This window comes from Ochotona princeps, chromosome 31 (assembly GCF_030435755.1).
Source record: "Ochotona princeps isolate mOchPri1 chromosome 31, mOchPri1.hap1, whole genome shotgun sequence".
NCBI classification, from domain to species: domain Eukaryota; kingdom Metazoa; phylum Chordata; class Mammalia; order Lagomorpha; family Ochotonidae; genus Ochotona; species Ochotona princeps.
This window is the reverse complement of record NC_080862.1, coordinates 9,233,768-9,254,609: the sequence shown is the minus strand read 5'-3', so window position 1 is coordinate 9,254,609 and position 20,842 is coordinate 9,233,768. Positions and strand designations below refer to the sequence as shown.

At 45.0% G+C, this 20,842-nt stretch overlaps 1 protein-coding gene across 2 annotated transcripts in view; it reads left to right on the top strand.

Annotated features, from left to right (window-relative positions):
* Nucleotides 1-20,842, top strand: part of RIC1 (RIC1 homolog, RAB6A GEF complex partner 1) — an 87,078-nt gene that overhangs the window by 54,842 nt on the left and 11,394 nt on the right. For both annotated transcript variants that reach the window (XM_058657317.1, XM_004591816.2), the window contains exons 9-17: nt 142-286; nt 1,033-1,081; nt 2,626-2,778; nt 6,756-6,959; nt 12,910-12,948; nt 13,256-13,366; nt 14,171-14,260; nt 15,753-15,913; nt 17,400-17,538. In XM_058657317.1, coding sequence (XP_058513300.1) covers nt 142-286; nt 1,033-1,081; nt 2,626-2,778; nt 6,756-6,959; nt 12,910-12,948; nt 13,256-13,366; nt 14,171-14,260; nt 15,753-15,913; nt 17,400-17,538 — 1,091 coding nt within the window. The remainder of the gene's footprint in view (nt 1-141; nt 287-1,032; nt 1,082-2,625; nt 2,779-6,755; nt 6,960-12,909; nt 12,949-13,255; nt 13,367-14,170; nt 14,261-15,752; nt 15,914-17,399; nt 17,539-20,842) is intronic.

Genomic DNA, 20,842 nt, shown 5'->3' with positions numbered 1-20,842 from the left:
TTCCTGATATTTCTGTGGATGTGTCGACTTTGTCTGGGGCGGGGTCTGTCTTACAGCATTTTGATTTGAATATATAGACTGTAAAATGTTGAATATTTTAGAAGCAGTCATTTAATTTTTACTTGTCACTGTTTTCCACAGACATATGGAATAAAACTGGAGCTGTAAAATTGATCAGATGGTCTCCTGACAATAGTGTTGTAATAGTTACATGGGAATATGGAGGCCTTTCTTTATGGAGTGTGTTTGGAGCCCAGCTGATTTGCACACTTGGAGGAGATTTCGCGTGAGTCAATGAAGACAAGTTGAGTTTACCTGTTACCTTCCAGACAGTTCCTGCATATAGGGGCCTATGTCATGGAGCTCTAGCCTCTTTACATGGTGCATTGTATAGAAACTTACCTGTGATCAAATACGGCAGTATGTTAGATCAAGGCTGAATCACATGTGGCTCTGCCTTCAAGCAGCTTATCATCTAGTAAGAGTTAGGAGATGTGTACATAAGTAACTAGTGGAAAGTGGAAAATTTCATTGTCTTCCTGGTTAATTTATATAAGCCTAGAGGCTTGATATTTCTGCCCATTTTGTGTACTCTGAACATCAAACCGCGGACTGTCAAGATGTCAGTTGGACTGTGAAAAATGTGGCTGAGAGAAAACCCCTAAGTGTGGTAGCTTGCGTGGTGTTTTCGTACAGTCATTCATTTCTAACAACACAAGTTTCTCAAGTTTTCATTATGATACTTTAGTCTTTTTTGAAAGATTGCATTTATTTTTTAAGATGGTTTTTAAGGTAGCAAAATCAAGTTTTTAAAAACTAATGTGAAACATTCCAACAGTCCAATCCATACTGTTTTTTGATTGTTTGCTTTTTTGGTGGTATCCCATGTGTTCTGATGTTTTTTATCTGTTTGGTTCATTCCAAATAATCTATTTTCTCTAGTCAAGAAAAAAGCTTAAAAAAAAACTGATGTGAAATAGGACATGCATTGTATTTAACTGAAAGGTTCTAGCAGTTTCTGTTGTGTTTTAGTTATAGATCTGATGGCATCAAAAAAGATCCCCTGAAGATCAGCTCTATGGTAAGCAGTTTCTGTTTGGGATGTAGGGTAAGGAAAAAAAAAAAAACATAGTATAAAATGCTTAGCATTGGCTTCCTTTTTTTTCCTCTCATGTTCTTACCAAAATCACAAAACTATCTTAATCACAACTGTATCTTCTTTTGATGAAATTTGTAGTGGAGAGGCTGGTGTGGTTTTCGTTATTTTGAGTTTGGCTTACCTGTGTTGTGAAGGTAGTGACTGTAAGATGGGTCCTTTCTGTTTGCACAGCACGCCTCCACACTTTGTGAAACTCACTGACATGATTCTCACGGGCTGCTCTTTGACAGTGAAATGCTGTTTGCTTTTTGCTTTTTTTTTGAGCATATGAATTTGAGATAATATAGCAAGAAAATGAAAGCCAGCCTTTGTAATTTTCCTTATTACCTGTCTACAGGAGTTCTGGAGTTCTGTAGTGAGTTGTAATTTTTGTCTTCTTACAAAACATTTTTCCTGCATTTCCTCTGTGTGCGATGATGTGAAATGAGTGGCAGTGAGGTTCCTCACTCCCTCTCCTCTTGTTCTCCAGAGGAAGACATATTCTGTTCTTAGGTTTCTCCAGTGCTGAAGCACCGTGCTTGCCCTAAATAGTACTTCCCAACCTTTTTCTACCAAGAACTGCTTTTTGTGTCTTTGCCTACCTCATTTTAAAGCAAGTTTTCAACTGGAAAGCATTTCCGTAACTGCCATTGCTGAATGGCATGTGAAAGTCATAGTTATCGGCCTCACTAGGTTGCTATTTCAGGCACAAGGTAAGAATTTAATTACCTTGTGCCACTTTGTCATAAGAGAGCATAACTTCTGTTAAGTTTTAGAAGTTATAGAATAATTCATGAATCTCCCCCCCCACACAGTTATCATTTTTCTTGGATCACAGATTGGAAATTACTAATCATAAATAGTACTGTCATAGAATCTAGTTACACAGTATTAAACTTGAATGGGCCTACAGGTGCTTATTTGAGCATTGTGATTTCACAGAGGAAGAAACTTAGATTTTGAAAAACCAGAGAGCTTGCCTAAGCAAATGAAGCAAAAAGCCAAGTTGAAATGAAAGTTAATCAAATAGTTTTCCACCTTCCTCCAGATAACCTGGGTGGATGGGTTGTTTTCTGAAAGGAGCTTTGGTTTGTTTTTTGAGGGGCAGCTCAAATAAATTAATGGATAATTTACAAAGTAAAGTGCATTTTTCATGGGATTAAGATCGTGAAATAGTAGCGGACGGTGTGTAGTGTTCTCACCATTCTAGGTAGAGACCAGTGTGATGGCTGATACCATGGAAGATGTGATTCTAGGTAGAGACCAATGTGATGGCTGATACCATGGAAGATGTGATTCTGGGTAGAGACCAGTGTGATGGCTGATACCATGGAAGATGTGATTCTTCGTGTTGTCATGGTTTTTCCAGCTTCAGAAGCCACTAACAATGCTGTTGCTGGTTATTTCAGAAATGGAGTATAGAAAGCTCGGGAAGGGTGGCAGCAAGTTTGTGTTGCTTTGACTCTCCTTCCTCTGCCTCCCTCCAGAGCTGGGGTGCAGAGGGTTACCACCTGTGGGTCATCAGCGGCTTCGGCTCTCAACACAGCGAGATCGAGTCTGACCTCAGGAGTGTAATGAAACAGCCCAGCATTCTGTTGTTTCAGTTCATCAAGAGTGCCCTCACTGTGAACCCTTGTATGGTAAGTGTATTTAAAACCAAGTTAGTTTTAGTGTCTTTCATATTGGAATTCCAAACACTTTTTTATGACACTTGCATGTTGAATATACTCCTATAATTGACATGTTGTCTTTTATGTGATACTTGTGGCTTTAAATGAATAGATTGTTTATTATATTTATTTGGAAGGAAGATCTCCCGACCACTGGTTCAATCCTCAAATGCCCATAATAGTTCAGGTTAGGTCAGGTAGAAGGTCAAGGTTGGTTCTTCCACACGCGTGGTAGGAAGCTGAGGACTGGGGCCGTCACTTGCTGCTTCCCAGGTGTACAGTAGCTTGAGACAGACAGGAGACGGAGCCGAAGCGTGAACCCAGGCACTGGGAGACGAGAGTCCGGATGGCATAGGAATTTCCTAGCCAAATGTCTTTCCCTGTTGCTGCTGTTGTTCTTTTTAAAAAGTAATTTGTTTATTTGGAAGGCAGAGAGGGAAAGAGAACGAGATCTTGATCCTGCATTCACTGGTGAACTCCCCAGATGAGTACACCAGCCACACTGAAGCCAGGAGCCAGGAGTTCCATCTCGGTCTCCCACATGTGTAGGGAAGGGATGCAGAACAGGGAAAAGTAGATGAGACCAGTGTTTCCCATATTCCTTTTCTTCCTGTATCTGGAGAGGGGAGGGAAGGGGAGTGACCAAAGCCAGTATCCTAACCACATCAGTACCTGGGGATGTGGGATGGCTTCTCGATGTCCTCCCAGGGTCCCTGACGTGGAGCATGGTGCCAAGGGTAGTGCTTAGTCGTTTCAGTAGTTCTCATGCTGGAGATTCATTGCTGCAAAGATGAGAAAATCCTTCCAAGGTCCGTTGGCTGACATAGTCCACCTTAGTCCCCATTTGCACATCTGCTTGCTGTCACAGCTCGACTGGGAGAGTTGTCCTCTACCATGGTACTAGGCCTCAAAGAGCTGTCATATCCCTTATGTGTATCTGGGCATGCTGCCCACTGCACCAGCTTCAGTAACCAGGGAGGACCAGTTTTGACACATGCACTCCATGGTCAAACCATAGATCCCATGCTTTGCCTTGAGATTGGAGTTCTGAGTCCAGTGCTCCAGTTGTGGGGTTAAGAAGGAGCCGTTCACCTCAGAAACCTCACCAGAGGTGACCTCAGACCTGACTGCTGTGTATGCCAACCACTGTAGGGTCTGGCTTAGTCACCCACATCACCTATGCTCATACTAGTTGCCTGCTCAGTTCTGTCCCTAACCTCTTATATGCAAACCAATGGATGTTACGACCCAGCCCAACCCTGCCCACCACACATTTTGCTCTCATGCACACCAGTGGGAATTGCAACCCAGTTGGAGTGACCCCCAAAAATCACCACCAGACCCACTCCTAGCCCCATTCCTGTGTTCTGGTGCGTCCCACATCCCATTCGGCTTTTGTGCACATCAATGGGTGATGCATCCTAGCTCAACCCAGCCGACCCCACTATCCAGCCCATGCTTAGGCTGGCAGGTGCTGACTCTAGCCAGGCCTGTGCCCAGCCCTGGTTCTCATGCTCACCAGCTGGAGCTGCAGCCCATCAGAGGAGTGCCCAGACTTTCCCTACTAGGCCCACCCCACCCCTGGATTTTGCACTTTTCAGATGGTTCTACAGTCTAGCCTAATAAGACTTGCCCCCATTCCTGGCATTTGCCAACTAATGCTACAGAAAAGCCAAACCAGCCTGCACTTACTCTGTCTCATGCATGTACCAGTGGATAGTCAGCCCATCCTGGCTCTCCCCTCAAGCAAGCTCACATGTAGGCCAACAGGCTTTGTAGCCCTGCCTAGCCTGGTCTGCCCCTAGTCCCAGCTCTCACACTCAGCAGCAGAAGCAGTGGCCCAGCAAGGGAGTCTTCACAGCCTCCCTACTAGGTTCTGCCTCCCCCTGCCCACCCGGGGGTCTTACATGGTCTTACATGTGCTGATGGATGCTGCAGCCCAGACTGGCATGGTCTGCCACTCCTCGGCATTTGCCAGCAAGTGCTGAAACCTGGCTTAGCCCAGCCTGCCCCCAGATCTGATCCACCCCTATGCCAGTGAATACTGTAACCTGGCCTGGTCTAGGATGCTCCCAGGCTTGGTTCTTATGGTCACCTGCAGGGACTGCATCCTGACAGAGGGGTTCCCCAAGCTCCTCTATCAAGTCACCTGCTAGTCCTAGATCTGTGCACACTGGTGGGTGCTTAGCCCAAGCTGACTTGGCCCGCCCCCTGTCCCAGCAGGTACAGCAGCCTTGCCTGACTGGCCCACACCCATTCTGGCTCTTACTGTTACAGCCCAGTCCCACCTGGTCTAACCCTAGACCCAAATGTCATGTGATTGAATGGTGCCAAGACCGAGCCCAGCATGTCCTATACCCATGCTGGCTTTCTTGAGCATCAGCGATGCTGGAACCTAGCCCAGTTTGGTATACCCGGACTCAGTCCCCCCCATGCCTAGCAATGCTACAACCAGGTAAAGCCCAGTTGGCAGCCCCCATTCCAGCTCTCATGTTTACTAGTGGGAACCACCACCCAGCCAGGACATCCCCTTAACTGCGAAGCTAGGCCTGCTCTGATCCACAGATCTTGCACGTGCCAATGGTTACTCCAACCGTGCAGACATAGCCCATCCCCCATCTTGGCCTTTGCAATTGGATGTTGCAGCCTGGCCTGGCCTGGCCTGACCTGACCCACCCCCAGTCCCAAATCTTGGTGGATGCTACAGTTTAATCCTGCTCAGCCTATCCCCATCCCTTGCTTTCAGCAAATTGGTGGGTATGTTGGCCTAGCCCAGCATGGCCTTCTCCCCATCCTGGCTCCTGCACATGCCAGTGTGCTACAGTTGGACCCAGCCCTGCCCATTCTGCCGCACCAGAGACAACTCACGGTAGGCCCCCAGCCCTAGCTTTAGTGTGTGCCAGTGAGTGGTAGTTGATGCTAACTAGCCCAGCTCAGGTCTCCCACATGGGCAGGTGTGTTGATCTGACTCAGAAAGGTCCTCCAATTTCCCTCCCAGAAACAGCTCAGTCTGCCCCCTTGTTTACCTGCAGGTACAGTGGCCCTGTCAATCGAAGTCCCCCAGAAGTCATTCCTCTCCTGCAGTGGACTCCCTCTGGTCTCTGCTCCCTCACATCCCACACTCCTTCCATGATCAATCCACAGCCGCCACATATGTGAGCACATGAGCTGCCCAGCCTGGTCCTCCATCAGGGTGGTATGCTGGCCTGGAGCCCTGTCCACCCACCCAGAACCACAGCACATGCACGGATCCCCAAGCCAATCCTCCAGCACATGTGCTGCCCGGGACCCTGCCTTCCTCCCATCTGGGACCTAAGCGCTTACAGGGGTCCCCAAGCCCATACCACCATCCCAGCCTGGGACCCCATCACATGCCCAAGTCCCCAAGCCCAGTCCACCAGCACGCCTTGCCAGCATGCCAGCCTACCTGTGACAGTCTTTGGCATTAATCAGGTGTTTACCCGGTATTTGTGGAGTTTTTCTAGAGCAGAACTGTAGAGTTAGGCTTCCATGGTTCCTTCCCTGTGTTTGGAAGCTCTCCCATCCGCTCTTCCTGCTGTGAGGGCACATGGGAGATCATGCACACGCGTGTATTCCTTGAACAGACATGTGTTCTTTCTCCCACTGATACACTTTGTTGTGACATTCATTTGTAAACTGTAAAGAATGAGTAGCTGTATTGGGTTTCTCAGATGGGGCAGTCTCAGATCATTGCCATTTTGGGTCACAATTTAGAAGTTTGCAAATCTGGACATGTTTACAACTATATCATAAAACAGACAAATATTGATTTACGCTGGGAAGTAATGGTTAAAATATTGCTTGTTCTTTGTAATGGAAAATGATGTTGCAAAATATGTATTTCCTGCAATAAAACTACTTGCCTCTGCCCAATATTGAATGACTGTTACTTGTTTTTCTCTTTGCCCCCTTCCTTCTTTATGTAGAGTAACCAAGAGCAAGTACTGCTTCAGGGAGAGGACCGCTTGTACTTGAACTGTGGGGAGGCCTCGCAGAGCCAGAATCCCAGGAGCTCCTCAGCACATGCCAAGCACCAGCTGGGTCGGGAAAAGAGTCTGTTTGCGGATGGAGGATTAGAGTCTCCGAGCTTGAGCACTTTACTAGGACATCGGCACTGGCACGTTGTGCAGGTAAGTCTCCAGGTGGCTTAGTCCTTGCGAAGGGGTCTCGTGGAACAGACTGTTTTTACACCTTAATAGCTGTCGTGTTTCTCTCCAGCTTCTCTGTGTTCTTGACCTCTTTTTCATGTTTTTCCATTCACTGTATACTGCTATCTTGTTACATTCGTCAGTAGTGTCAACAGCTGGAAGTTTTTTTCCACTCATTAACGATGACAGGTTATTTTTTATGTAGATCTATTTCCACAGATTTGTATAGGAAAAAGTTCATTTAATTTCATCTAAAGTGACAGATGTCGAGGAGTATCTTAAAAAGCTGACCGAGTAGTCCAGTTGGGGTCGCACTAAATTTCCCTGACTTTGGACCCAGTCCAAAAATCAAGTGTTGGACTTTATTTAAGAATTTTATTACTCAGTCTTTACATTTCTTAAATCTGTTTGAAAAGCAGACAAGAGTGAAATCTGGTAGTCCATTTTCCTGCCAGCCCGTGCTGGTCAGTGCTGGGTCAGGCTGAAGCCAGAAGCCTGGGAGCCTAGACTGCCTCTCTGTGGGTGGCAGGGCCCCAGGGACTGGCGTTCTCACCACTGGCTCCCAGGATGCGCATGTGCAGAGAGCTAGAGATAGAAGCACACTAGGACTGAACCAGGAACTCCATCGTGGGGTAGGGGCATCCCAGGTATCAGCTGCTATCAACACATGTGAATGCCACCCCTATTATTTAATCTTACTCCAAGTTGCTTAACTCATTCTGATATAACCTTTAAATTAGCCATTTGTTTTAGGAAATTAGATACATTGGCATTTCACTTGGTGATTTATCTGGATAACAAAGTCAATTTTGGTAAAACATTGAAGTTTCTTAAGAGAAAAACTTTTGTACATAGAATAGCAAAATATCTGTATCAGAGCATCTTGGGTTGGTTTGTTTGAGTCAGTTTCTGTTTCCCCAGTCCCTCGGCTTACCTCTCTCTACCTGTACATTACTAGCTTATCTTAGCTTTCATGTTGTTTTCACCTTTTTTTAAGTGGAAAGAGACAGAAAAATGATCATTACATAAAATGTATACACTAAAAGAAAATGTGTTTAACTTACATAACAAATTCATAAGCTCAATGTATATACCATTTTATAATTTTACAAGTGTTAAAATAAAACTGCATTGGCTACTTCCTTGACTAAAATTGTCCACTGCTCCCTTCTCTCTTATAGCCATTTCTCTGCTATTTTTATTTCCCTGTACTTTGAACTAGTCATTCTACACTGACCTAGCGTCAATGCCAGTTCTGCTTAGCCAGGTCTGTGTTCCCAGAGAGCCAAGTAGAGCAGAGGATCAAAGAAGGTAGGTCTGGAACTCGAAAATCCATCAGGCAATACCAAGCATTGAATTTCCTTCCAACCAGCTCAAAAATTCAGTGATTCTTAGCTGTCTAGTAAGCGTTCCACATAAAAAGCATGTAATGCTTATTTTAGGGTGTCAGATGCTGGTAAGACTGCTTCTGATTGTGTTCATTAGATAGCTAAAGATACGTAGGAAGGTAAGCTTTGAACAATTGAGTTAAATAGGTTTTTCATTTTCCTTGAGAATGACAAAGTGTCCCAGAAACAATTAAATTGTAATGGACTCGTAGAATTTTTGGAGCTGGAAGGAGCTTAGCGATCGGGTAGTCCATTCCAGCCCCATGATGGTTGCAGTGCCCTCGTGGCGTTCCTTAAGGTGGTTGTCTGGTGTCTGCCCCTCCAGGATTTTAGCTGTCAGAGATGACTCCTGAGGAAACCCGTGTGTCTGGTCGACTTTCTCTTTCCCGTGCCCCCTTTCCAAGCGCGTCAAAGCATATTGCGTGAGGTACTACCCTGCGAGCTCCTTGCAGAGCGTAGGGCTCATCTAGTGAGTTCTGCTAATTCCGCTCCGCAGCCCGAGAACCTGATTGGTTCTTGTCTGTCAATCCTTTCTCCTCACATCCCTTAACCTCCTGATGGGGAAATCCCATGTTACTTCTTTCTTTGCTTTAACTAAAACAAAACGAATACGTGCTTGTCCGAAGCAAGGTTAGTCGCTATCAGTAGAAGCGTCTTGTTTTTTTAATTGTTGTTGTTTAATTGTGTCTTCCTAACTACAAATTTAATTTTTAGATTTTCAGAGTAGTTTATTAATAGATGGAGCACAATGTGAAAAATTTTTAAAGATTGTTGTAGTATTCTGTGGTCCTCCTTGGACGGCTGTTTTTTAGTGCTGTGTTGCGGCTGATAGAAACATCTGACAGGTTTATGCATCATGGTATTCACTGATGGGAAAGTGTTGATTTATTTTTTAAAGATTTATTTATTGTATTACAAAGTCAGATATACAGAGAGGAGGAGAGACAGAGAGGAAGATCTTGCGTCCGATGATTCAGTCCCCAAGTGAGCCGCAATGGCCAGAGCTGCGCCAATCTGAAGCCAGGAACCTGGAACTTGAGGAGGAGAGACAGAGAGGAAGATCTTCCATCCAGTTATTCACTCCCCAAGTGACCGCAGCAGCCGGTGCTGCGCCGATCCGAAGCCAGGAACCAGGAACCTCTTCCGGGTCTCCCATGAGGGTGCAGGGTCCCAATGCATTGGGGCGTCCTCGACTGCTTTCCCAGGCCACAAGCAGGGAGCTGGGTGGGAAGTGGAGCTGCTGGGATTAGAACTGGCGCCTATGTGGGATCCAGGCGCGTTCAAGGCAAGGACTTTAGCCACTAGGCCACGCCGCCGGGCCCGAGAGTGTTGATTTTGTAGTTGACCTGCCTAACAGCGCAAGATGAATGCTCACAAAATGTGAGGGACGAGCAGCCACATTGGGTAAGGCACAAGTATTAAGGAGATCAATAAAGTAGGAGTTTCGCTTGTTTTTTTATTTTGTTTTGTTTTCTACTTGGAAAGCAGAGTTACAGAGAGCTCTTCCATCCACTGGCTCACTTCCCAAATGGCTGCAGTGGCTCAGCTGGCCTGTCGGAAGCCAGGAGTTTTATCCAGGTCTCCCGTCTGGATGCAGAGGCTCAAGCACTTGGGCCATCCCTCACTGCTTCCCCAGGCACGTGAGGCGGGAGCTGAACCGGCCGTGGAGCACCTGCTACTGGAACCAGTCCTATATGGGATGCTCAGACTACAGGCAGCTGCACCTTAGCACTGCCCCCAAAATTGGATTCAAAACAAAACAAAAATGTTTTGAAAGATTTATTTTTTTTGTTGGAAAGTCAGATATACAGAGAGGAGAAAAGACAGAAAGATCTTCATCCACAGATTCACTCCCCAAGTAGCCACAAAGGCTGAGCTGATCCGATCTGAAACCAGGAGCCAGGAACAACTTCTGGGTCTCCCATGTGGATGCAGGCTCCCAAGGCTTTGGGATGTCCTCAACTGCTTTCCCAGGCCACAAACAGGGAGCTGGATGGGAAGTGGGGCCACTGGGACTAGAACCAGTGACCTCATAGAATCTTGGCAAATGCACGTTGAGGATATTGGCCACTAGACTACTGCTCTAGGCTCCCCAAAAATATTTTTAACAGAGTTACAGAGGGCCCGGCGGCGTGGCCTAGCGGCTAAAGTCCTCACCTCGAACGCCACGGGATCCCATATGGGCGCCAGTTCTAATCCCGGCAGCTCCACTTCCCATCCAGCTCCCTGCTTGTGGCCTGGGAAAGCAGTGGAGGACGGCCCAAAGCTTTGGGACCCTGCACTCGCATGGGAGACCCGGAAGAGGTTCCAGATGGGGAGTGAATCATCGGACGGAAGATCTTCCTCTCTGTCTCTCCTTCTCTCTGTATATCTGACTTTGTAATAAAATAAATAAGTCTTTAAAAAAAAAAAAAAAACACGGCAGTTGGGAAGCAGATTGGCCCCCATGTGGGATGCCGTCTCCACAGGCAGGAGCTTTACTGGCTACACCACTGTGTTGAACCCAGTGAAGCGCGTTTTGAAGGCCACCCACGGCCTGACACGGTAGCCTAGTAGCTGCTAAGGTCTGTCTCTTCACTGTCACTAAAATCTACCTTTTCAATAAAAAAGAATACATATTAAAAAGGGGGGATCAGGAAGTCCAAAGCCAGGTGGGTCACGGTCCTGTGGAGATGTCAGGTGTAATTATTCGTGTAAGTCTGACGTAGCCTGAGTGTGCAGTCATGACCCAGGTCTCTTCACCTGCTTCTTCCGTTCTGTGGACTGTTCTCGTTGTTAGGGATAGAGGTCAAAGTTCAGATGATACGTAGGCTTATGTGCTCGTCTGTATTTTCATAACATCTTCAGAAACAAAACCGAGTGGAAAGGAAGCTTCCCTTGAGGCGTGGCTGTCGTGGGTGAGCCTTGTGCGTTGGTGGGATCCCCCGGGTTGGGGCACCGAGGATTTATTCTGTTGTCATGGTGACTGGGACAGAGCTGGGTCTGGTACATTCCTCAGGTAACTCCTTTTGCTTAAAGAAAATGTGTTTTACTTTTGGCAGGGGTGGAAGTATCCATCCCACAGGTCATATAAGACCGGGGAAATCATTTGCTCTGGCCCTACTACGGCAGCCATAGCCAGAACTCAAAATTTACAAAGTTCTTAGTAGGCATATTTTTTAATTGATCATGCTGTATGGTCTGAGTAATGTTATGGATGTCCAGATGGCCACTGACAGAAAAAAGGCTTCTCCACCCTTGAGTAACTGCTTCCAGAACTTTCTTCAGTTTCATTTTAGTCATCCAGTTGTTATCTCAGTTTACTATAATTTACTATTGGCTGTTATTCTGAACTAACTTTACCTGTTTGAGTGAGTGTTGTTAATTGGCCTAAGGTTCAAGTTAGGCCTTCTTCAACCTTGTGTCATGACACAGTCATCTTTAGTTCAAAGCCCAGCTCTTGGATTAAGAAAATCTTTGTATTTAAAGCTGTCAATTTAATAAGACTTTGAGTTTACTTACCAGATAATTAATGAAGTCTAATTTATATGTTGTTATTACTTGATTTGTTTTAACATAACAGCCTACTGATTTTGATTGTACCTTACCTGGCTTTTTATTTTGGCTATCCTTTTTTTTTTTTTTTAAATGTTGCTTTAGTAAAATGAAAATAAGTTTGAATAAGCTAAAGCTTTTATTCTGGGAAAGGAGACTTTCTCCTGTTGGTTTATTCTCACCCCTCCCCACCACGTGCCATGAGAACTGATCATAGGCCAGTGGGAAAGAAACGCGGTCTCGATGAAGCTGTAATTTAAACCTACACTGGTAATCCTGAAGCGTGTTTTTACATATAAAAGTTGTGATACGGTAATACCACACATGAAGATGCCTGACACGTGGCGCACACAAAGTGTGTGACACATACGACAAGAAAACGTATTTATTACTTGCTGTCCAGGTTTTATTTTCTGAAATATGTTGAGAATTCTTAGATGAGTAAATTTCACACCAAACAGAAAAATCATATCTTAAATTTACACCTGCATGGATGTTTGTTTAGTGACAGTACAAAACTAACACTTTGTTTTTTCTGACAGATTTTTATATTGGTAAATTTTTAAAGCATTGGTTTTTTTAATCCAGTGGCACAAAGGTAATAAATGTATTTCATTAAAAGCCAAAATGTTGCTGAGGGTGTAACTTTATGAGCTGTGGTGGTTCTGGGGTTCTTACCAACATCCCAGAATTATGCAGAATTCCTAGCTGCCCTCACACAAGGTGCTTCCCTGGAAATACCGATCAGTACTCACTTAGTTCAGTATTTAAAGCAAATGAACAAACATTGTTGGAGGAAGACAAAGTGTGATGTCTGGAAACTTGAAGTGATTGAGGTGTAAGAGGTGAAATGCCGGCTCACATGTACAAGGAGAAATGTCAGCTGCTCTGCTCATTTCCATTACTTGAGACACCTTACATATTATACAGAAAGATGAAAATCTCATTTGCTGATCAGTTCATGTGAAAGTTTCAGTGATTTGACAAGTCTTACGCGCTGTTTTCTGTAGATTTCCAGCACCTATCTGGAGAGCAATTGGCCAATACGGGTGAGTTGCAGTTTTGTTGTTACTTTTGCTTGGATAGTATTTGCTTCAGAAAGCATGCAAGAATTGAACCCTCCAGGGAATAGATTACTGTGTTAATGCTTGACCCATTGTGCATTGCTGGTTTGTTAATATTTGTAGCATTCTCAAGCTTAACTGTGTAAATGGATTTTTAAGTTAGCATTTTATATTTACTTAGTAAACAATTATTAGTTGTCTAACAAATAATGCTAGTAAATGTAATACTCATAAAATAGGCTTGCACAAATAAGTTTTTTTAAAGAAAGTTCTTACATATATTTTTTGACAGTTTTCAGCTATTGATAAACTTGGACAGAATATTGCTGTCGTTGGCAAGTTTGGTTTTGCACATTACTCCTTGCTCACCAAAAAATGGAAACTTTTTGGAAACATTACTCAGGTTAGTCTTTTTGAAATTAAAAACCTGTTGCTTAAAGTATAAGAAAAATACAATGTGAAAGATAATGTAACCCTTAATTATAGGAAAGAAACAAAATCAAATTTATATTGAATAATATTTGAGTTGATACAGTATTTGATAATTTCTGATAAAAGATGTTGTATTGAAATAGTTCTTAACTCTTGCTGAGATCAGGAAGAATAATTTATTTGAGGATTTAATTTTACTTGCTGGATTGAGCTTTTTATATAGGATCAGAGTGAGTTTGTCCAAACTCAGTATCGTTCCTAGCTTGTCTGCACTTGATACACATATGTGGACAGTGCACATGTATGTACACATACAGTTAGGTTTGACAAGAATCAAATGGGAGGAAAGAAAAGGACTTGAGTGTTTAGCAGGTGGCTGGTGTTTACCAAGCACAGTAGGGTGCTCTGATGTCGGTCGTTACCTAACACCCAGTGGTGACGTTATTGTTGCTCACCACTGGCCAAAAGAGAGGCCAGGATTCAGTCAGTCATCTCATACAGGACAAGGTTAGAATCTAAGCCAAGGTCTTTTGGATATGGGCATAGTGAGGCATTTGGTGCCCAGTCACTTTGTAAGATCTGTGTGCTTCATTACAGAAATATTTATTTTTAAAAGCAGGATACAAATCTTTATGAATAAAGAGCCTGAAGCAATAAATGGGTAGAAAATAATGAAAAACTAATATGAGCTTTTACTATATGTCTAAGAATGTTTTATAGATGTGGTACTTTGTTACAATTGCTGGTAACATGTTTTTAAAATCTCCTTTTTGAGGAACAAAATATGATTGTGACAGGTGGCTTAGCCTGGTGGAATGATTTTATGGTCCTCGCGTGTTACAACATAAGTGACCATCAAGAAGAGGTAAGGGTTTGCTGTTTGTTTCTGGTTTCTCAGAAGTAACAGATTTTTTACATTTTAAAGCTACTGAAAACTTTTTAATTTTATGTAGTAACTATTGTGTTGGGGCCCGGCATTGTGGGGTCATGGGTAAAGCCTGCAGCACCCCGGGGGTGTTGGTGTGTGCCCTGGCCGCTGCTCTTCGATCTGGTGCCCTGCTAGCGGCCTGAGAAAAGCAGCGGAGGATGGTCCCCGTGTTGGGACCCTGCCACTCACATGGGAGCCCCGGAGGAAGCTCCTGGCTCCTGGCTTTGGTGTGGTGTAGTGCTGGCTGTCGAGGTCCTCTGGGCAATGAACAAGCAAATTGGAAGATTTCTCTGTCTTTCCATCCCTGTGCATCTGTCTTTCAAATAAATGAAATCTTTAAAAAAATTTTTCTTGTAAACATTTTTTCATCACATATTTAGCATATTTTGGCTGTTCAGAATATACTTTTCTAAATGGCAATTGGGACTTTTAAGATAACCTTCTCCATATGTTTTGTCTTAAATATTCTCTGTGGAGCTTAATAATAATTTTAAAATACTTAAAAAATTTATAAGACTGACTCTTTTGTGGGCTTTTGTAGGATTTGTTTTTAATTGAAATGCGGTATTAACAGAGAGAAGGAGAGACAGAACAAGATCTTCCATTTGCTACTGTACTCTTACCCTGCAATGGCCTCAGTGGCCAAAGTTGGGCTGGACAAAAGGCAGGAGCCTGGAGCTTCTACCTGATCCCCACATGGGTGCAGGAGCCCGCATGCTTGGGCCATGCTCTGCTGCTCTCACAGGCACATTAGCAGGGAGCTGGATTAGAAGTGGAGCAGCCGGGACTGGAACTGACACCATATAGGATGCTGCACGCTGAGGTTTAGCTTGCCAGGCCACAGCATTGGCCCCAGAATACCTGTGTTTTATTCCCGGCTCCACCTGCTGGCTCTGAGTTCCTGCTTCGCAGACCCTGGAAGGTGGTGGCTGGCTCCCATCCACCTGAGACACCACGCATGTGTCCCTCCTTCCAGACTCCAGGCTGTGGATTGCTAGGCCCGGCCTGATCTTCCCACTGCCTGCCGTTGTGGGCTTTTAAGGAGATGCCCCTTCTTCCCGCTCCTTGCCTCTCAAAGAAATTCAAACAATAAAAAAAGTGTCGTCTTCCACGTAGGATTGTTGATTTATTAGGCTGTTCTGAGGAATTGCTGGTCACCTCTCAGGCCAGGTCTAGATAAGTAGTTCTAATAGGAATCTCTCATAATGATGCATTCACAGCTTTAATCACTTCATCCTTTGGTTATGTGTATACTGTATTACATACATTGGGCTGGCATGCCGAAGTATAACCGGAGCTCATTTATTGTTAACTTTCAAATAAGTCTTTTAATTTCTACTTGAAAATGATTCAGAAAGGCACCATGTCAGAAGTACTCACTGTTCCAGGTAGCCTTCTTGTTTCCTGATTTGACTTTTGTTTTGTTCAGCTCAGAGTATACTTACGAACATCAAATCTGGACAACGCCTTTGCTCATGTGACCAAGACACAAGTGGAGACATTGCTGCTTAGTGTCTTCCGGGACATGATCATAGTGTTTAGAGCAGACTGTTCAATATGCCTTTACAGTATTGAAAGAAAATCAGATGGGTGAGTATGCGTATTGCATAGGAAAAGTAATTTTTTTGCTCCTCTCTAATTTTCCTCTATAAATTGTGTTTTGTCAAGAGTTACTACATCGGGCCTGGCACAATAGTGTAGTGGTTAGGGTCCTCGCCTTGAACGTGCCTTGGATCCCATGTGGGCACCGCTTCTGGTCCCGGCAGCCACGCTTCCCATCCAGCTCCCTGCTTGTGGCCTGGGAAAGCAGTTGAGGACGGCCCAGAGCATTGGGACCCTGCATCCGCGTGGGAGACCCGGAAGAAACTCCTGGCTTCGGATCAGCACAGCACTGGCCGTTACAGTCACTTGGGGAGTGAATCATCAGATGGAAGATCTTCCTCTCTGTCTCTCCTCCTCTCTGTATATCTGGCTTTCCAATAATAATAAATCTAAAAACAAAATTATTTTTATTGGAAAGGCAGATGTACAGAGAGGAGGAGAGACAGAGAGGAAGATCTTCCATCTGATGATTCACTCCCCAAGTAAGCCGCAACGGGCCGATGCGCGCCGATCCGATGCCGGGAACCAGGAACCTCTTCCGGGTCTCCCACGTGGGTGCAGGGTCCCAATGCATTGGGCCGTCCTCGACTGCTTTCCCAGGCCACAAGCAGGGAGCTGGATGGGAAGTGGAGCTGCCGGGATTAGAACCAGCACCCATATGGGATCCCGGGGCGTTCAAGGCAAGGACTTTAGCTGCTAGGCCACGCCGCCGGGCCCCCAATTTTTTTTAAAAGTTACTGTATCTTTACACTTTTTTTAGATGTCAAAAAACAAGTAGTTTTAATTATTATTTTACATAGTAACTGGCAGAACAAAAGGAAATATTAACTCCTTTAGCTACTTAACTGAATTAATTTAAAAAAAGAAAACCTAGTTTTTTAACTCTTAGGTACTGAATTTTTATCACATCTTGAAGACTGATTGATGCCTACCTTAGTCTGGGAACACTGAGGAAACTGGAAGGCGCCCAGTGTCAGACCTTGGGAAGAAGAAGGTCTTTAAGACGGGCTTGGTTTATTCCCACTGTCCTGGAGCGGGAAGAAACGAAACCCTGTTGTCACTACCTGTTGCCTGACAACTCTTGGCATCCGGTCAGCTTGCATCATTTAGACTACACCTCTTGAATTTTGTTTTCTTCTGATATTTTTTTGTATTTTTGTTTTTGTTGAAACAGATATAAAGCACCTATTTGCTGTAGTAGCGCGGTGATTGGAACGTAGCACAGGGTTAACACTTGAGACGAATTATTAGCTTTAGTGGTTGAACCCTCGTCCTCTCTGGATCAACTAGGGTTTTTTCCCATTGAATATCCCCACTCTTACAGCTCCAGTTGTGACTGCAACATCTGTAGAAGATGATAGGTACATGACACGCAGAGCGTGTGTAAGCGTGAGACGCTGCTACTGTTAGCACAGAAGAGAAGGGAGGATTGTAAACATGGCATTCACCTAGGTGGTTTCTTTTGTTTCTGCAGTGCACACACTTCTGCTGGCATTCAAGTTCTTCAGGAGGTCTCCATGTCACGTTACATTCCTCACCCCTTCCTGGTAGTGTCTGTCACTCTGACGTCAGTGAGCACGGAGAATGGAATCACCTTGAAAATGCCACAGCAGGTAGCATTCCACTCGCAGAGCTGCATGGACTCTCTGTTGATAACGTTGTAAGCCGATGTGACTTGCGTTCAGCACGGAAGTGCTGAAAATCTACTCCAGCTTGTGTGGAAATGAAGAGTTACCACGGCAAGCTAAGCAGAAGTGACTGCTGCATAGTTTTTCAACAAATAATTAAATATATCCTCACTTGTTCTTGTGATGTATTGGCTGGTACAGAAACAAAAGATTTCTATACCACTTAAATTGAAACCTAGAAAAAAAAACCAAGAGATTATCTAAGTCAGGAGGGAGAAGTTCAAGCAGAGGGAGCAGTACTTCAAAAGCCTACAGGTGAACCTAGTGCAATAGCCTAGTGGCTTAAGTCCTCGCCTTGCATGTGCCAGCATCCTTTACGGGTGCCAGTTCGTATCCTGGCTGCTCCACTTCCCATCCAGCTCCCTGCTTGTGGCCTGGGAAAGCAGTCAAGGATGGCCCAAAGCTTTAGAACCCTGCACCCATGTGTGAGACCCAGAAGAAACTTCTGGCTCCATGCTAAATTTCCGTTATCTCCAGCTATCTCTTTTTAATCCTTGTTTTAGTGCCTTTGCTGTCTTGGTCTCCGTTCTGTGTTGTTTTGTCACGTGGTATGTGGTATGTTGCAGTGAGATGACATCCGGGGTACCTGCGTCTCCTGTAGGAGGGAGGACGTGACTTGTGCCTGTGTCTCTGTGTTCAGCTTCCTCCTGGTGCACACTCGGAGTTTCTTTCATTCAAGAAAACAAAATACAGTTCCCGGTTTCTATGCAAATCATGTCATTGTAACCAGATGATCCCATTTGATAGGAAAGTTATTTTGCAGAAGGTAAAGAGTGTGTGGGTAGAATGTGTCAGGATCAAAGGTAACTACTTCTTGGGCCTGGCGCGGTAGCATAAAGGTTATGTAAGCATATGCCCATATATTGAATGTAATTAAATATAGTAAGTTTTATAAGCATACACTTGTATAATTACTGTTACATAAACATATGCTTATATAGCTAACTATATTATATAATTAGTTATGTAAATACTTCTATTATTTAATTGTAAAATTAAATATATGGAGGTAAGAGGGAATGATAACCTGTTTAAAAATACTTTGTGAAATTAACTCACACAGATGAAACAAATATGACAAAATCATGGTATTTGTGACTCTGGATGATGGGAAAATGCAGCTTGATATTGCAGTTCTCCATTTCATCGTTTGTCTTTATGTTAGGAACAAAGGGGGGGTCCATGTATTCCAGATTTAGTGGGCAACGCTTGCCCTCGTGAGTACTGCATCCCCTTTTAGAGGCCTTTCACGGTGATCTGTGCATCTTGGCAAAGAGCAGATCAAGAAGTGTGTTAAAAGACAGTGCCCGGGTAGCAGTTAGACCACGTGTGACGCCCGCATCCCGAGTCAGAGCATTTGGGTTCCAGCTTCTCTTACCGGGCAGCCGTGTCCGTGAAGCAGAGTGTGAGATGGAGTGGTTCAAGCCCAGGGGCTCGTCCCGATCATGGCCACGTGGTGGGGCCGCCCTGAGTGCCCGTGGACTCCGCCCCGCTCCGTTGCGGTAGTTTGCGAACAGGCCGCGCCCCCGCCGCTCTGTGTCAGCTCTGCGTTGGCAGGCCCTGCTTTTCCTCTGCCATCTAGCCACACAACGGTTACCCGAGTGCCTCAGTTTCCACACACATTTCAAATTCCATTTTTTCTCAATCCTGCAAATTACTGGTTATTTGTCATGTGCTACAGACAAATTTCTGAATTTTTAGTTTGCCATTTCTGTATATATAATGTCTTTCCATAGATTGGAAGCAGTAAGGAAGGAGACTTTCTGCCCGGCTATTTCGCAGTAGGTTACCTAGCGCGCCCGCGGTTTCCCTGGCTGAGCCCCAGAGGATGGCGACAGGTCGCATGTCCTCAGCTACCAGGCACCGGAGTCCCGAGTCTCCTGAACAGTAGCTCTTCCCTAGGAGTCTTTCCTTCCTTGGTTCGTGGGATGTTGTGCCTCTGTTTGTCTTGCTGCCTTCAGAAGCCCGGATGATGCCCCTTTGCCCTTTGCCCCCGCCCCCGTGTGTTGTGTTTCAGGAAATGTGTTCTCACACTTGCTGGCGTGTTCAGCTCGGGCTCAGTTACTGCTTACAACATTTTTACTTGGAAATAGGAGTCTTTCAAATTTAGTGAAGGAAAAAGAAAAGTTTTTCCTAAGTTTCTCTTCTTTTTCAGAATATTCTTCTGTATTTGAAAGGCAGAGTGGAGAGCGCGAGCGAGCTTTTATCTGCTGCCATAATCCTCAGAGGCCCCCACAGCCAGGGCTAGGAGCCCCAGCCCGGGTTAGGAAGCAGGCCCCCCACCCCCTCCTGGGCATCAGGAGCGCTGGGCTGCAGGGCCGGCACCCCAGTGTGGGATGCTGCAGGGCACCACGACACCACCCTGCTTCCTGAGCGGCATCCCTTGGCGGTGGTGCCAGCTCCCGTAGCCCCTTACCTACATCAGCTCCGCCTCCACTTTGCTGCTACCCCCCATGTCTAAGCTGCATGAAAGCATTCAGTGGGGAATCAGTGGTTTCCCTAACCTTGCAGGTTGAAATTTTCAACACCCGTGAAGTCCGCCTCTCCCCAGTAACTCGTCCTAATTAATTCAGAGTTTTAAAAATTATTTCCCAAAAAGAACCCCCCCCTTTTTTAAAGATTTATTAATTTTTTTACTGGAAAGGCAAGATCTACAGAGAGAAGGAGAGAGAGAGGAAGATGTTGCATCCGATGATTCACTCTCCAAGTGGCCACAACGGCCAGAGCTGACCTGATTCAAAGTCAGGAGCCAGGAGCTTCTTCTGGGTCTCCCACATAGGTGCAGGGGCCCAAGGCTTTGGGCTGTCCTCGACTTCTTTCCCAGGCTGCAAGCAGGGAGCTGGGTGGGAAGTGGAGCAGTCGGGATACAAACTGGCATCCATATGGGATCTTGGTGCATGCAAGGCGAGGACTTCAGCTATTAGGCTACCGCGCCAGGCCCAGAACTTTCCTATTTGAGACCATACATAGTAATATGTTTCCTTTACCTGGCTTTCCAAATCCTCCTTACAACATACCATCCACTTAGTTTCCAAAATATTCCTGCTCTGCTCCCAGGAGTCTCGTTTTCCGTGTACAGCTATTATGTCCTAGCTCTGTGTCTTCGTTGAGATTGCAGCTTCAGCTAGAGCGCCAAGCCCTTCACTTCCTCCTGTGTCTTTCTAGTTCCATCTTTATCCTTGAAACCTTCTCTTCCTGTACCAGATTAATTTTGTGAACTATTGAAGTT